General features: G+C 54.0%; 2 protein-coding genes across 6 annotated transcripts; both read left to right on the top strand.

Moving 5' to 3' along the window:
• Window positions 1-1,165: 1,165 nt before the first annotated feature.
• On the top strand, window positions 1,166-8,884 carry RBM42 (RNA binding motif protein 42). 3 transcript variants are annotated; one of them, XM_038529313.1, is made up of 10 exons: window positions 1,166-1,404; window positions 1,628-1,772; window positions 3,251-3,335; window positions 3,444-3,518; window positions 5,107-5,172; window positions 5,273-5,427; window positions 5,853-6,185; window positions 6,512-6,629; window positions 8,351-8,545; window positions 8,638-8,884. In XM_038529313.1, the coding sequence occupies exons 1-10, from the start codon at window positions 1,283-1,285 to the stop codon at window positions 8,748-8,750; spliced, it is 1,407 nt and encodes a 468-aa protein (XP_038385241.1). In that variant the 5' UTR covers window positions 1,166-1,282; the 3' UTR covers window positions 8,751-8,884. The 3 variants fall into 3 exon arrangements, with proteins under 3 accessions (XP_038385241.1, XP_038385240.1, XP_038385242.1); XM_038529312.1 differs by having other exon boundaries at window positions 1,167-1,404; window positions 5,252-5,427; XM_038529314.1 differs by lacking the exon at window positions 5,107-5,172 and having other exon boundaries at window positions 1,167-1,404.
• A 3,668-nt stretch (window positions 8,885-12,552) lies between these two features.
• ETV2 (ETS variant transcription factor 2) lies at window positions 12,553-15,661 on the top strand. Of its 3 annotated transcripts, none has more exons than XM_038529316.1 (7): window positions 12,553-12,909; window positions 13,228-13,317; window positions 13,411-13,524; window positions 13,783-13,842; window positions 14,083-14,601; window positions 15,112-15,224; window positions 15,443-15,661. In XM_038529316.1, exons 2-7 carry the CDS (start codon window positions 13,248-13,250, stop codon window positions 15,641-15,643), a joined length of 1,077 nt encoding a protein of 358 aa, XP_038385244.1. In that variant the 5' UTR covers window positions 12,553-12,909; window positions 13,228-13,247; the 3' UTR covers window positions 15,644-15,661. The 3 variants fall into 3 exon arrangements, with proteins under 3 accessions (XP_038385244.1, XP_038385243.1, XP_038385245.1); XM_038529315.1 differs by having other exon boundaries at window positions 12,553-13,092; XM_038529317.1 differs by lacking the exon at window positions 13,783-13,842 and having other exon boundaries at window positions 12,553-13,092.
• Window positions 15,662-15,893: the final 232 nt, after the last annotated feature.

Genomic DNA, 15,893 nt, shown 5'->3' with positions numbered 1-15,893 from the left:
TTTCACAAAGGATTCATTAGTGTTGATTTAGACTTGGAACTTCAAGAAACCAAGACAGCCAGTAAAAAGTAAGTTTTCACACACACACACACAAATTCCACCAACCTACCAAATGCTACGTGTATACCTTATTTGTAGCCTGATTTTACACAAAGACATTCTGCGGCAGGGAAAATTGAACAGTCTGGGTGTTAGATGATATATATATACATATATCATCTAATAATATATATATTATTTAATTTTCCTAGGTGTGAAATGCTTTTTTCTTTTAAATAGTCCTTATCTAAAATAAATAAATAGTCCTTATCTGTTAGCGAGACATCGTGAAGCATTTATGGGTGAACTGACCGATGTCTGGAATTTAATATACTCCAGCAAAATCATAATATCAATGAGGAGAATACGTGAAACAAAAAGTGTAGAATATGAGTAATTGCTGAGAGGTGGAGGTTCGTTATATTCTCTAGTGTTGTGTATTTTAAATATTCCTAACACAACACATTGAAGACGACGAAGAGGGACGCGCGGCGTCCCAAAGGCCACGGAGACCAGACCTACCCACGTGACCTTCTGAGCTGACATGTTACTGCGGTCTCGGCCTCTGCAGGAACTGTTCCTCCCCCCCGCCCCCCACAACTCTCTCTCCATTTCCGTCCAGCAAGTCTTCAGAGGTCACCCTCGGCAGAAAGCCCGGGTCAGGCGCCCCTCTGAGCCCCTCCCCACACCAGGACCCTCGTCTCTCGGGGAGTCCCCGGCGGTGTGCGAGCCCGTCTACCCGAGAGGGGAGGCGCTCGGCAACCAGCCGCCTCCAGCCCCGCCTAGCCCCGCCCAGCCCCGGGCTGCTGCGGACTTCCCTGTGTTAAAGCTTCCGGAAGGAGCTTCGGTGGCACAGGCGGAGCCTGCGAACTTTTCTGAGCTCTCAAAGGTCCACTTTCCTCTTTAGGGATGGGGCCAGCGACTTCACAGCGCTCTCATTAGCCCTTGTTCCTCCAATGAGGGTGTGGTCGCCTCGCTTGGCTGCACTTACTTAGATCCAGGTTCTTCATTGGTTCCTTTTTTCCGCCACTCTGATTGGTTTATATTCCTCCCGGGGCGGGCCCTCCAGGTGCGGCCCTATTCTCATTGGCCTCGCTCCGCATGATGTCATGCACCAGCGCCGTCGCTTTCGCCGAACGTCAATCGCGGGCGCCCACCCCGACAAGACCAGAGAGTAGACAGCGGAACTGGCGGAGGCAGCTGAGCTGAGGCGGCAGTAGCGGCGACAGCGACGGCTGCAGCGATGGCCGGGGCGGGGCCAGCCCCGGGACTCCCGGGTGCAGGAGGACCTGTGGTCCCGGGCGCCGGCATGCCGGGCAAGAGCGGGGAGGAACGCCTGAAGGAGATGGAGGCGGAGATGGCCCTGTAAGGCCCGCGACAGGGCGCGATAAAAACCGTCCCAGAGCCAGAGCCACCGAGCCCTGGAGCTTCCAGGCCGGAATCAGCCCGACATGGCTCTGTCGTGGGGAAATGGGACTTTCGGGATTGTGGGGGCGGGAGGAAGCGGAGGTTGGCAGGGGCGAAGGCGCCGTCGCGTTTCAGAATTAATGCGAGGTCCTGAGCTGTGGTGTCGGTCTTGCCCCCGCAGGTTTGAGCAGGAAGTTCTGGGGGCTCCGGTAACCGGCATCCCTACTGCTGTGCCTGCGGTGCCCACGGTCCCCACGGTGGAAGCGATGCAGGTCCCGGCAGCTCCTGTGATCCGCCCAATTATCGCAACCAACACTTACCAGCAGGTATGGCTGAGCTGAGGCATGGAAATCCGAGAGCACAGCGCTTGGAACACGGTGTTTGTATACAGACAGCTACTGGCATGTGGACTTACTGATTAGCGTGACAGATGTTTCATGTGCCAGGCACTGAGAACACAGTAACAACTAAGCAAACAATATCTCTGCCCTTTGGGAGCATATTATTCTAGAGCATGTCGTCCTGCGGAACTTTCTGTAATGATAAAAGTATTCTGTACATATTAAAATTTACATTTCAGTTAAATAGTTCCTCGGTCTCGTTAGTCACATTCACCTGCTCAATAGAAAGTTGTATATGACGTGGAGAGAGAAACTACTGAAAGAAAACGAAAGAAACTTGTTCCTTCTGTCAGTAAATAATTATTGGGTGCCTTCTATGCACCGGGCACATAGCAGAGAACAGTACAGAGAAAAACAATCACTATCTTTTTGTGGTTTACATTTTACTGAGGAAGGACAGACAGGTCAGTCAGGGTAGAGTAAAAAAGGCAGAGGTTTATCAGCATGGTCAGAGAAGGCCTTTCGGAGGAGGTGACAGTTACGGAAAGATATCCATGGGGATATCTAGGGAAAGAGCATTCCCAGCAGAGACAACTGCCAATGCAAGACGCATACCTGACAGGTGCATACCTGACATGTTCAAGGAACAGAGAGAACAGTGTGGCTAGAGTAGAGTGAACAAGGGGAAGAGTGAGAGACGATGAGGACAGAGAGGTGATAGAGACCAGACATGGTAGTGCCTTGTGGGCCACCATAAAGACCTTGGTCTTTGCTCTGAGATGGGATGTTGTTGAAGGATTTTGAGCAGAGGGGTGATATGGTCCAACTTAGATATTAACTAACTATAGCTTGTTTGGAGAGTAGACCATAGGGGGGCCAGAGCAGAGTCACGGAGACTGAAGAAGAGGCTACAATAATCATCTAGACCAGAGATAACGATGGCTTGGACCAGGGTGATGGCATGGGAGATGCGAAGGACAGGCTGGACATAACTCCAGATAGTGCTAAATGCATTGAAGGAGATGAAACAGGATGACAAGAGAAGTTGCTACTGGGAGGGGCTAAGGACAGCTTTCACTAGTGTGATCTCAAAAGTCTCCCTGAAAAGTGATATTTTATTTATTTATTTATTTTAAAATATTTTATTTATTCATTCATGAGAGACACAGAGAGAGAGACAGGCAGAGACACAGGCAGAGGGAGAAGCAGGCTCCATGCGGGGCACCCCATGCGGGACTCGATCTCGGGACCGTGGGATCGCACCCTGAGCCGAAGGCAGACGCTCAACCGCTGAGCCACCCAGGCATCCCGAAAAGTGATATTTTAACCTAGACTTAAAGTTGATGGATAGCCAGCCATACACAAAATGCAAGGAATGAAACCCTTGGCCTCTCAGAGTAAGCCAGCCAGGGCAGCTTGGGGGCACTAAGTCAGGCCACTCACCCTAATTTCCTCCCCAACAGGTCCAACAGACTCTGGAGGCCCGAGCAGCTGCTGCAGCCACAGTGGTTCCTCCGATGGTGGGTGGCCCTCCTTTTGTGGGTCCAGGTAAGTAAGGAGCAGTGGAGGAGAAGGAGCCAGGGGGTCAGGCAGGGTGATCAAAAGGGATGCCTGGGACTCTCCTCCCACCAGCCTTGTCTCTTCCTCTTCCAACAGTTGGCTTTGGCCCTGGTGATCGGAGTCACCTGGACAGTCCAGAGGCTCGAGAAGCTATGTTCCTGCGTCGAGCAGGTAGGTCTGGGGCCAAGAACCCCACATTTAACCAAGCACTCTTGTTTTGACTACCGCAGCATCTTGCCGACATCATTGCACTAACTCACCCTCCTCGTTTCATCTCGGCTCTGACATTGCCATCTTCCTAAAGCACAAACCTGATCATATGCTTGTCAGTTTGGCCCCAGTAGGGCTTCACTTGATCATTGCAAACCTATCCCTTTACTGTTACTCCTAATCCCTACTCTTTGCTGTTTCTCCATAGCACTTAATACCTTATAACAAGTTGTAGGATTTCTTTGTTATGGCTATTATCTTTTGTTTCCTTTAAAATACAAGCTCCATGAGGGACAAAAGTCTTGGTGCCTGCCACATTGTAAGCGTTACGTGCTGTCTGTTGATGGGATAAATAAACTATCAAATAAGCACTAAGCTCATCACCTGGCAGTCAAGACCCCACATTGCCTGGTCCCTAACAGAGAGACCCCCATAGACTTCCCAGGAACCCTAAGCATTGCTGGAATATGCCCATAATATTCTTATTGATCTCTCTTCTCTCCTCTGCTCACTGTCACCCAACTAAAATCTTTCAAAGCCTATTAACTAAAGCAGATTCAAGTTAACCAAAATCAACTAAAATCTGTCCTCTCCACAGGTCATTCTTACTTTTATCGTCAAGATGACCTTCATACACACAGTCAATTTTTGTGACACTGCTTCCTTGTATGTGTGAAAAGAATACGTGTTCTGTAAAGTTTAGGTACAATCTCTCTTAAATTAAACTTGTTAATTGTGTTACTTAAGTCCTGTTATACTTTTTTATCTATCTAAGAAATCTCAACATCTCTTATTCTTTACTATGGGTTTGATCAAAATGCACATCTGACCTAGTCACCCTGCCCAGCTTCCAACCCTGCTGTGACTCCCTAGTGCCCTCAGGAGGACATCCATAGCCAGTCAACAAGGCTATGCTTGGATGCCTGCTGAGCTCTTGACCATTCTCTTAATGATGCTCTCCAGATTTCAACTTCTGCTATTACAATTATACTCAACTGAAAAGTGAAAACATTTTTGTTTATAAATGTTCTCCTTGCCAGTAGTCTTTACAATCACCCTTTGCCTGACTAAAGGCAATGGGTCTTTATTATCCTTTGGGTCTCAGTTCATAGGTCTCTTTCTTCAGGAAGCCTCTAATCACCCTGGCTAGGTTAGAGGGCTCCCCTGGGTTCTTACCACTCCCTAGGCCTAACCCTCCTAGTTCAGTCACCCTGCCTGGGCTTTACCTCATCTTGGCCCTGATCACTGTGGTCTGTCACTCTCTGGTGATGGGTCTGTTCCCTCCAACTCTGGACCAGGAGCTCCCTGAGAGCCTTTGGTCTTTTGGTGTGCCCCTAGTATTGTCTAGGACAGGAATAGGCCCAGAGGAGATGCTCAGTGGTAAATTTTTGCTGAATGAACGAATGGAAAGACTCCTGCATCTCCCCCAGAAGGTTCCCCAGAATCTTCTCCAGGATTTCTTGGATGCTGAGAGTACCCACACACACACACCTCACCTCAAGTGCCCCGGTCCCCCATGACACACACCCCCCATCTCTCTCTCCCACAGCTGTAGCCCCCCAGAGGGCCCCTATCCTGCGTCCGGCCTTCGTCCCCCACGTGCTACAGAGAGCAGGTGAGGGGGCCAGGGTCATCATCCCTGCCACATAACTTTCCCCCTAAGCCCTCCGACTCCCCCACTAACACCCTGACAGATTCTGCTCTTTCTTCTGCAGCAGGTGGTCCTCGCCCTATGGCCCTGCGGCCCCCTCACCAGGCCCTCGTGGGCCCCCCTCTTCCTGGCCCCCCTGGACCACCTATGATGCTGCCACCAATGGCTCGGGCCCCAGGGCCCCCCCTGGGCTCCATGGCTGCTCTGAGACCTCCCCTGGTAAGTGTGGACAGGGAGCTAATAGTTAGAGGTGTGAAGGGTGGGGAGATGCTCAGTCCTGGCTTGATGGGCCATGTCTAAGTCTGCCTTCTCACTCTCTTTCTGAGTGTGTCTTAGTCTCTCACTATTTCTTTCTGTGGCTGAATCTGTTTTTCCTTCTTTTTGTGAGGAAAGTAGAGAGAGAGAGAGAGACACATGCTGGGGATTGTTTCTGTCCCTATATCTCTATTTTCCTTTTGGTCGTCCTTCTCAGTTTTCTGTCCTGGTGTCTTTGTCCTTGTGTCTGTCTCTGACTAGAGACTTCTTTCTCTGTTTAGGCGTCTCTTGTCTGCTCTCTGGTCTCAGGCCCTTGCTTTGTTGTACGGGATGGGAGTAAGGTCTGAGTCTGTGAAAGGACACTCTTCATTGTCTCCCCTTGCCCACAGGAAGAGCCAGCAACACCTCGAGAGCTGGGGCTGGGCCTGGGGTTGGGCCTGAAAGAGAAGGAAGAGGCAGTGGTGGCTGCAGCAGCCGGGCTGGAAGAGGCTAGCGCAGCAGTGGCTGTTGGGGCAGGAGGTGCCCCCACCGGCCCTGCCGTCATTGGTCCCAGCCTGCCGTTGGCCCTGGCCATGCCTTTGCCTGAGCCTGAGCCCCTGCCTCTACCGCTGGAAGTTGTACGAGGCCTACTGCCCCCACTGCGTATTCCTGAGCTCCTGTCCCTGCGTCCACGACCCCGGCCCCCACGGCCTGAGCCACCCCCTGGCCTCATGGCTCTTGAGGTAAGCAGGGAGCATGGCAGTCGGGGGTGTGAGGCGGGTAGAAAGGGCAGGGAGGGCAGACAGGAACCCATGACCTTCCACACCCAGAAAAACATGTAGTCCTCTACTGATGAAGGCAGGAGGAACCCAGGAAACGAGAGGGGATGGAAGACATGGAAAAGAAGGAGGCAGACATGGGTATCTCACATTCAGAAGTATATCCAGTTCTTTAATTATGGAAGCAGGAAGGTGAGGGATGAAGGCAGGTGGGGGAGCCTGCAGGGGATATGTGTGTCCGAAGACTCCCAACCCCAAGCCCTTTTGCACCCCATCCCCTTCCTCTGCAGGTCCCAGAGCCCTTGGGTGAGGACAAGAAGAAAGGAAAGCCAGAGAAATTGAAACGCTGCATTCGCACAGCAGCTGGGAGCAGCTGGGAGGACCCCAGTCTGCTAGAGTGGGATGCAGGTAAGAGGGCCCAAGTACAGGGCCAGGCATTGGTCGGTCAAGGACACACCAAGGTCTCCTTGGGGCAGACACGGGGACCAGGTCACTCCACAACTGCTACCTCTCTGTAGGGCAGGCCATTCTGTTTGCCTACCTCCTAGAGGGCTAGACTGTGGCTGTGGGGCAGGCCCTCACCTAACCACTGAGGCTGTTGGCAACTAGGACCTTTTGAGCTCTGTTTTATTCATGAGAGGCCTGGCTTGCTCGAAGTAAAAGAACATATTTTTTTCTTCCTAACTTCTTATGAAAAGTTTTAAACACTGAATTGCACAGTGAATAGTCATGTAATCAACCACCTAGATTCAGCAATTGACACTTTGCTGTATTCACTTGTGTGTGTGTATGTTTTTTTGGATTTTGCTCAATCATTTGGAGCAAGTTATAAATGAAGTTATTACTTCACTCCTAAATACCTCAGCACTCATCTCCTAAGAAAAGTGATTCTCTTTTTATATCGTAATACCATCAACATTCTAGGAAAATGAATGAGAAATCTATGGTATCTCATATTCCCTTTGTGTTTAAATTTCCCCAGTTGTCCCTGAATCATCTGTTATAACGATCTTTTCTTATGAATCAGGATGTGTACAGTTTTCTGCTTTAGATATCTCTTAGTGAGAACGGTCTCCCTCCTACCACTTTGTCTAGTGTGTAACAGTTTTTTGAAATGTCCATCCAGCCCAGTTGTTTTCTAAAAGGGCCCTACCTCTGAGTTTATTAGATGATTTCCCCATAGGGCAAGCTAACTTGTTCTCAGAGTGTCCTTAATCACCATAGAAACTGTGGAGCAGCCACAGTGCTAGCTGAAGAAACGGAGCTGCCTCCCATCTGAGTCCTTGCCTTCTGCCTCTTTTGGGAATTGTCTACTTGCCCCAGGCCAGGGCATGGCAGTGTCAGCCTAGATGTGGTCAGTGCAGGCTGTAGACCCTAATTCTGTGATCTTGGGCAAGCCACTTAGCCTTTCTAGCTTCCCTTTCTCACTCCAAGAAGGGGATAATAATAGTATGTGCCTTGTTAGGGAAGGGATGCTTTGGGCTTGAGTATGTTTGGTCTGGCTCAGGCCCAGCTCAGGGGATATGCTCAGGAATGGCAGCTGAGGTCAGCCTTGGAGGAGGATCAGTGTGTTTATGTTTCAGACTCAAAGGAGAATCAGAGTGGGTTTTGCAGAGAAAGTAAATGGGTGTCAGCACCTAGGGGATATCCTGGGGGAGAAGTCCAGGAAGCCAAGGGATGCTGGGGGCTCAGAGGAACAGCCAGGGCTAAGACAGAGTTAGAGCCTTCACCATGAGAATGGGTATGAAATGGCCCTGGGGTGGGGAGAGGCAGTACAGGTAGTTAAAAGTGAGGACTCCGGAGCCAGGTGCCTGACTTCCTATCCTAGCTCTGCCACTACCTGGTTGAGTAACTGTGGGAAAGTAACGTGACTTCTCTGAGCCTCGGTGTAAAAAGGTTGTTGGGAGTGCCAGATGTGTTAAAACTTCGCCAGTACTTAGCAAAAGAGTCTAGCAGGGTAAATGCCAAACAGATGTTGGCTATGATTACTGAGAGGGCCCAGGCAGAGGCTGCTGGGGCTACAGAGGGAGGAGGGCTTGGGGGATGCTTCCAGAGAAGGGGGTTCATTTAAATAAGGCAGACACAGAGCCAGGCATCTGCATCTTCTGACCTCCTCTCCCCCAAACCAGATGACTTCCGGATCTTCTGTGGGGACTTGGGCAATGAAGTGAATGATGACATCTTGGCACGAGCCTTCAGCCGCTTCCCATCCTTCCTTAAGGCTAAGGTGATCCGAGACAAGCGCACGGGCAAGACCAAGGGCTATGGCTTTGTCAGCTTTAAGGATCCCAGCGACTACGTGCGCGCCATGCGTGAGATGAATGGTGGGTGAGACCTCTCTTAGGGGCCGTGGGTGTGACTGGCATCTGGCCTGAGCCTGACCCCAAGCCTGACCCTGAGCCCTCCCTTCCCACAGGGAAGTATGTGGGCTCGCGCCCCATCAAGCTGCGCAAGAGTATGTGGAAGGACCGGAACCTGGACGTGGTACGCAAGAAGCAGAAGGAGAAGAAGAAACTGGGCCTGAGATAGGGTCTGTGGCCGGGCACCCGCTCCCTCCTGGCCGGGCGCTGGCTCTTCTCCCCGTTCTCTTTGGAAGATCCTCAAAATCCACTCACCACCTCCCCAAAACCAGTTTCAATAAATTTACGTTATTTCTGTCCCTGGCTGGGCTTGGAAGCACTCTTTGGGGAGCAGGGCTTGGCATCCCCCAACTTGGGAATAGTGAATAGTGGGAAGGTTTAAAAGTGTACCTAGACCAACATGCAGACGGGCATTTCCCATCCCTGCTGTGTGCCTGTGACATCTTCCAGAAGCTTCTTCCACAGAGGAGGAAGCCGAGGCTTAGAGCAAGGCCAAAACCAAGCTGACAGTCCAGTTGTCTTAGGACTGCAGCCTGTGTTCTCAGCACCAAGGTAAGGGGCCTTCTGGGCCCTGCCCTTCTGGAGATTACAGCCTTCCAGGCTTTCATCCTCTCAGCAAATGCCCCAAAGGCCTAGCTCGTGCTGGGGACGTGGTGACCGCAACAGTCTTGACCTCTGTTCCCTCAGAGCTCATGGCCCAGTGGCAGAACAGAGGCCCCTTGCCACACGGAGTGCTCAGGGTCGGGATGGCCGAGCCCAGGGTGCTGACCTGGGAGTCAGGGAGGGCTTCCTGAGGGAACTGGCCACTTCTGAGTCTGTCCCATGCTCTTCCTGTCAGTCTCTAGTGTCTGCAGTTCTCACCCTCTGCATCCCTGAGACTATGCTCCAGTCTCTTCTCTGCCAAACCCCAGCCAACTCTCTGGCCATAGGTCTCTGTGGGCCCCCAAGTGTCTCTCCGTGTCTGTTTCCCTGCGAGTATCTCTGTGAGGGCTCTTATTTCTTGTCTCCAAGTGTATCTCTGAGTCTATTCTCTCTCTCTGCATCTGTGGCTCTCTCCTGCCTCTCTCTTCCCAGCCCCAAGCTTGACCCTGCCTGGCTGAGGAAATGTCCAAGCAGGATCTTGAACACTAGACTAAGAGCTTAGACTTTACCTGAGGCAGCAGCAAGCCCTGAGAAGCTGGAAGCAAGTTCAAGCAGGGGACTGGCATCAGATTTGCACATTAGGAAGAGCCCTGACATGGCCATGCTGTGGTCCGGAGGTCTGAAGGAGGCTGGGGCAGGGACCAGGCAGAGGAGGAAGACTGCATGGTTCAAGCATGGGGAGGGGGTGAGGGTCTCCCAGGGGCAGAGCTAGCAGACCCCTGGGCTGAGTGCGGCCATGGGAGGGAGGAAGCAAACAATGCCAAGACCCCTCTGGGAATCTGGTCGCCCAGGAGGGGTGTCAAATTTCTCCCATTCCCGCCTTCCCCTCCTTACAGCTCCCCCTCTGACGTCACATTTTCCAGTCTGGTTAGAAGGGCGAGGGCCTCCCTCCCTCACAGGAAGTGTCCTTCAGCCCCCTGCCACCTGGGTTAGACAAGCCAGCACCAGGACCCTCAATCCCTACCCCCACATCACTAACCCTTCCTGCTCCTGACCCCCTTCTCACTTCAGTCACTGAAACAAGGGAAGAGATGGGTAGAGGGAATGAGTCCAGAAAGGAAGCTTTTAAATGTGTACATTTAAGTCCTGAGGAAAACTCAATGGTGGAGTTGAGAGCCAGATGGACAGCTGGAGGGATGTAGCAAGCAGAGATGGAGAGATGGGGAGGGAGACAGATGGAAGAGGTGAGAACTACAGGTGAAGGCAGTACAATGGGAAGGGAGATGGGGAGAAAACTGGAGAGAGGTAAGGAGGTAGGGAGAGAGATGGGGAGGAGCTGGGACTTAGCAGGAGCGACTGGGTGACCAGGACTCACTGGAGTCAGGCCTGGTGCAACAGAGACCCAGAGCTGGGGACACCAACTAGGGCAGAGAGCCATGGACAGACTGACACACAGACAGGAGGAAGGCCAGCCTCAGAGAGAGGAGGCCTGGGGCCCGGCGGGAACAGCACGTTTAGGATATGCTTCAGGGCCCTGCGTTAGATGGTAGAGCAGTGATGCATGGGGGCTCTTTTGCTCACCCAATGCTGGGGCCAATCCCATCCACCCACCCACTCTGTGACCTGGTAACTGGTTCTCCCTCTTAAGGCCCAGTTTCCCTTATGTAACAGGAACAGAAGAGCAGTGCCCACACCCCCACCCTCCCACCCCCAGAACAGCAAGTGGTTAATGATCAAGCAGGGTGAATATTGGAAATGCCCACATCAAAAAGGTTCTTTTTAATGGTAAATACGTAATACATAAAGCAGGATAGGTAGGTATAACCATAGGCTCTGAAGCCAAGCTACCAGGGTTTAGTACCAGATTTAGGAAATAAAAACAGGGGACAGGTCCACCTGGGTGGCTCAGTTGGTTAAGCATTCCACTCTTGATTTTGGCTCAGGTCATTATCTCAGGGTCGTGAGATAGAGCCCCCAGTTGGTCTCTGCCCTCAGCAGGGATTTTGCTTCTCTCTTCCTCTTCCTTTGCCTCTCCCCCCATTTGTGTGAGTGTATGTGTGCTCTCTCTCTAAAATAAATAAATAGGGTGCTTGGGTGGCTCAGTGGTTGAGCATCTGCCTTTGGCTCAGGTCGTGATCCCGGGGTCCTGGGATCGAGTGCCACATCCAGCTCCCGGGAGCCTGCTTCTCCCTCTGCCTATGTCTCTGCTTCTCTCTCTGTGTGTCTCTCATGAATAAATAAATAAAATCTTTTTAAAAAATAAATTAATAATCTTTTAAAAATACAGAATAATGTGGAAAACAAAGGCAAAAGAAAAATTACTAAATTTCCTTACTACCTACAGCCCACCGACAAGTCCTTGAAACAGGCAGAGTGACATTCCACTAGGGACTCAACTCCCTTGACATTCCTCCTTTTCTGAGGGTAAAAGGAAATCTTAGCTCAACTCCTAGGACCCAGTAAGTCTACTTTAACATATAAAAATTCCTTTGGAAACTTCCTTTATCTCTACTGTGCAAGATATATGTTGGCAATCATTCCCCCAGCATATACATCTGGAGGGTCTCGTGACTCAGGTTTCATTAGACAGTAATAAATGACCTCTTTCCAACAATAGCCAGCCCCCTCAAGGTCCTGGAAACCTTGCTTCCAAAACTCCTTAGAGACTTACACACTATCCCTAACCACCCCCCAACTTGAAAGTATATAATGACCCCGGAGCAGCTCTTTCTGCCCACAGGTCCTGTCCCTGTGCTTTAATAAAACCACCTTTTTGCACCAAAGACATCTCAAGAATTCTTACTTGGCCATCAGCTTCAAACCCTAACATCTTTCCTACATCACAGGACACCCAGTTAAATTTCAAGTTCTAATAAACAGCAAATAATTGTTTAGTATAATTATGTCCCAATTATTGTATGTATGTATGTATGTATGTATGTATATGTCACATGTGGACATGTGGGGGGGGTGCTGAATCATTTGAAATAACACTTTACCCCTAAATACCCCTAAATTCATTTCGTTGTAGAGATATCTTTCATACCATAATATCATAATCACATCTAAGAAAATGAATAATTCTGTATATCGTTCAGTTCATACTCCAATTTCCCCCATTTGTCTCAAACTATTATAGTATGGAAGGACAAGGATTCTGGAGATGAAGGGAAGTGGAAGGAAGTCCGCTTCCATTTCGCCTTTCATAAAATGAAGACTAGTACCTACTTCATAAAAGAATTAAATGAAGGCCCATGGCACACAATGAGTCCTCAATAAACGTCAGCTATGGGAGTTACTGTGGTTATTGTTTACATTGTTGATGTTATCATGATTGACACTCCTCAAGAGCAGCCCCAGAACTTCCGCAAAGCCCTCGAAGGGGAGAACTCGGCCTGGTTGGGGATCCTGGGTCGGCGTCCCCCACCCCGCCCCTCCGTCCCTCTGCAGATTGTGACGTTGGCCGACCTGGGGTCTGGCCGGAAATCCCCCTTCCTGTTGCAGATAAGCCTGGCGCAGCCCAGCTGACCCCAGACCCTCCCCCCTACCCCCCATGTCGCAGGATCAAATCCCCAAGACGGAAAGCCTGTCCACCAAACCCCCTGCCCCACCCCCATCACCCCGTAAACACGCCTCCGCACCCCGGGTCTCTCACAGCCCGCTATTCCCCAAGCTCCTGTCCAAGTCCAAGCCACCCCAGCAGCAGGACAGCTGTAGCTATCGGGAGGCAGGCGGCCACCCCTGAGGTGTGTGTGTGTTGCGGGGAGTGGGCCCTTGGCCCCGCCCCAGGCCCTGCAACTCGACCCAGCTGCGACCCCCGGCTCTGACGTCTCGGAAAATTCTCCCCTGCCCAGGCCCCCAAGGGAGGGGGTACAGGGTATGAAATGGGGCTGAGACCCCTGGCCGGGGGACAGAGAAACCCGCCAGAGGTGAGCCATGAACCGGGGACTGGATATCTGGGGGCCTGGACTCCTGGGCCTGAGGGAAGCAAGGGCCGGAGCCCAGACTCCAGGGTCCCTAAGTGTCACCAGCTCACCCCTTGCCCTCTTTCTTCTGCCTCCCAGAACATTCCCAGGGAGCATCCATGGACTTGTGGAACTGGGATGAAGCGTCTCCGCAGGAAGTGCCCCCAGGGAACAGGCTGTCAGGGCTGGGTAGGCTGCTGGGGCTGCGCCGGTGTGTGCGGAGGGTCCACAGGTGGGGGCCCCTGTGACCCCGACCCGGCCCTAACCTCCTCTTGCCTGCAGACGGAGCCGAACTCGGCTTCTATTTCCCGGAACTGGTGCTCCCAGGGGACGCGCTGACAGCGGAGCCCGGTTGGAAAGGTGGCTGTGGGCCGGGACTCCAGGGAGCCGAGGAAGGTGAGGCTGCGCTCGGGGTCGGAGGGAGAAGGGGGCGCGCCGGGCCTCCCGAGGCTGAACAGGGAGAGGGCTGCCGGCTCCCATCCTGCGGCTGGGAGGACGAGGCCAGGGTCCTGAGTTCTAGGTGCCAGTGAGTAGCGGCTGGGCCTAACCACCCAGTCCCTGACCAATAAAGACTGCTGGCCGAGTGGTGGAGGGGGCGTCTCTAGCCCTTGCTCACACCCTTCCCTAAGCTCTGCTCGCTCTTCTCCCTCGCAGGGCTCCCCCCGCCGGACTGGGGCTCCGCGTTACCGCACCCAGAAGCTCCGTGGGGGGCGGGTGAGTGTGTGCGCAGAGGCGGGGGCAGGAGGGGACTGGGGTCGTGCACCGTGGCTAGAGGTGTCAGTTCCCTGATCTTCGAGGGGAACAGGGCTAGGACGGGAACGCCTGTGTCCCCGAGGTGACACCACCTAGATCCGGGAGCCCAGGGTGCCAAGGCTGAGACTCGAAGAACCCCTGAGGGCGCCGGGGACCGGGATGCCTGGGATCCCCTCACGTGGGACCTGTTCCTTCCCACAGAGCCCGCCCCTCAGGCTCTTCCGTGGTCGTGGTCGTGGTCGGGAGACTGGACAGACCTGGCGTGCACTGGCTCGGACCCTTGGAGCCTCGTCTCCCAGGCCCTGGGCCCCGCCCCTCCCGGCCTGGGTCCCGCCCCCTGCGCTGCGGCTGCGGGGGCTGCGGGGGCTGCGGGGGCTGCGGGGGCTGCGGGCCAGAACTGTGCCACCTCCGCGGAAGGGACCCACCCGTGGTCCTGCGCCCAGGCGGCGGCCGGCTCCACCAACTGGGACTGTTCTGTTGGCCTCGACGGCCCCACCTACTGGGGCAAGGAACTCCCCGGGGGGTCCAGCGCGGACTCTACCATTTCGTGGGGTGGGCCTGCGGGCTCCGACTGCACCACGTCCTGGGGCTCGGGGCTGCAGGCGGACTGCACCACCTCTTCAAAGGGGTACCAGACTTCAGATCTCCCCACGTCCTCCGAACCCAGCCAGCAGTCGGACCGCGTAACCTTGGCTTGTTACCCCAAAAGTAACCACCGAGGTGAGAGGTCCGCGGGACCCTATTCTACTGATGCGGGGCCTGGGCGCGGAGGGGCGGGCCCCGGGAGACCCGCAGTGAAGGTGCGAAGCTTAGCTACCTAACAGCCCGAGGGAGGCGGTGACCGTGGGTCCCTGGGGAGGAGGGGACTGAAACACTGGTAGTCTGATAGGGAGCAAGGGACCCGAACCCAGGTTCCTGGGTTAGGTGAGAGGAAGAGAGGTGGGAGGGTCTGGATGCCTGGGTCACCGAGGTGCGGCAGCCAAAGTCCTCTACGTTTCCGAGATGGGGCCCTGGCTGCCTGGGTCCCTGGGGCCGCTTCTTGGGTTCCTCATGTGGAGGGATCCGGACTCTCTGGGCCCCAAGGAGGAGGGGATCTGGACTTCTGGCCCCCGGGTTGGGAAGGCCTGGACCCTTGGACCTTCATAGTGAGGGAGCCCGGCCATCTGGGTCACCGAAGGGACACGGCCTGGGGCCGGGAAGCCCGAGTGTTCACCTGCCCGCACTCCGCAGGTCCCATTCAGCTGTGGCAGTTCCTCCTGGAGCTGCTCCGAGACGGGCAGCGTAGCAACTGCATCCGCTGGACCGGCAACAGCCGCGAGTTCCAGCTGTGTGACCCCAGAGAGGTGGGGGAGCTTCCCAGCGCGCCCCCGTCCCGCCCCAGCCTCCTCCGGCTGGACGTAGCCGGCCCCGCCCCCAGCTCGTACCCTCGCGGCCCCGCGGGGAGTCACGCGCACCGACTCGCGTCCGGAGCCGCCCCGGAGCCGCCCCCGCTCCCCCGCGCGCCCGTTGCCCCGCCCGGCTCCCTCCTGCCCCCTCGGACTCAACCCGACCTCTGTCCTAGGTGGCGCGGCTGTGGGGCGAGCGCAAGAGGAAGCCCGGCATGAACTACGAGAAACTGAGCCGAGGTCTACGCTACTACTACCGCCGCGACATCGTGCGCAAGAGCGGTGGGCGCAAGTACACGTACCGTTTTGGGGGCCGCGTGCCCGGCCTGGCCTGTCCGGACTGCGCGGGGCGTGGACCGGGAGGGGCGACCCAATAAAAATATCCCATCAAACTAGTCGTGAATGCTGCCTGCGTGCTTCCCACGGATACTAACTAAGCCCACGCTAGGGACCCTAAGTGTGCACTACACACTCACATCCCACCCCCAGCCCCCGCCTGTGTGAACCTAATTCAGGCCGAGATTAAAACACACTCAGACCCTTAGGGGATCCACTTGTGTGCTTCACTGTGTGATGGGATTTTCGAAGGAATCTACTCAGTCCCTACAGGGCCTACTGCGTGCCTGC

Source organism: Canis lupus, chromosome 1, assembly GCF_011100685.1.
Source record: "Canis lupus familiaris isolate Mischka breed German Shepherd chromosome 1, alternate assembly UU_Cfam_GSD_1.0, whole genome shotgun sequence".
Lineage (NCBI taxonomy): Eukaryota > Metazoa > Chordata > Mammalia > Carnivora > Canidae > Canis > Canis lupus.
This window is presented reverse-complemented; position numbering and strand designations above follow the sequence as displayed.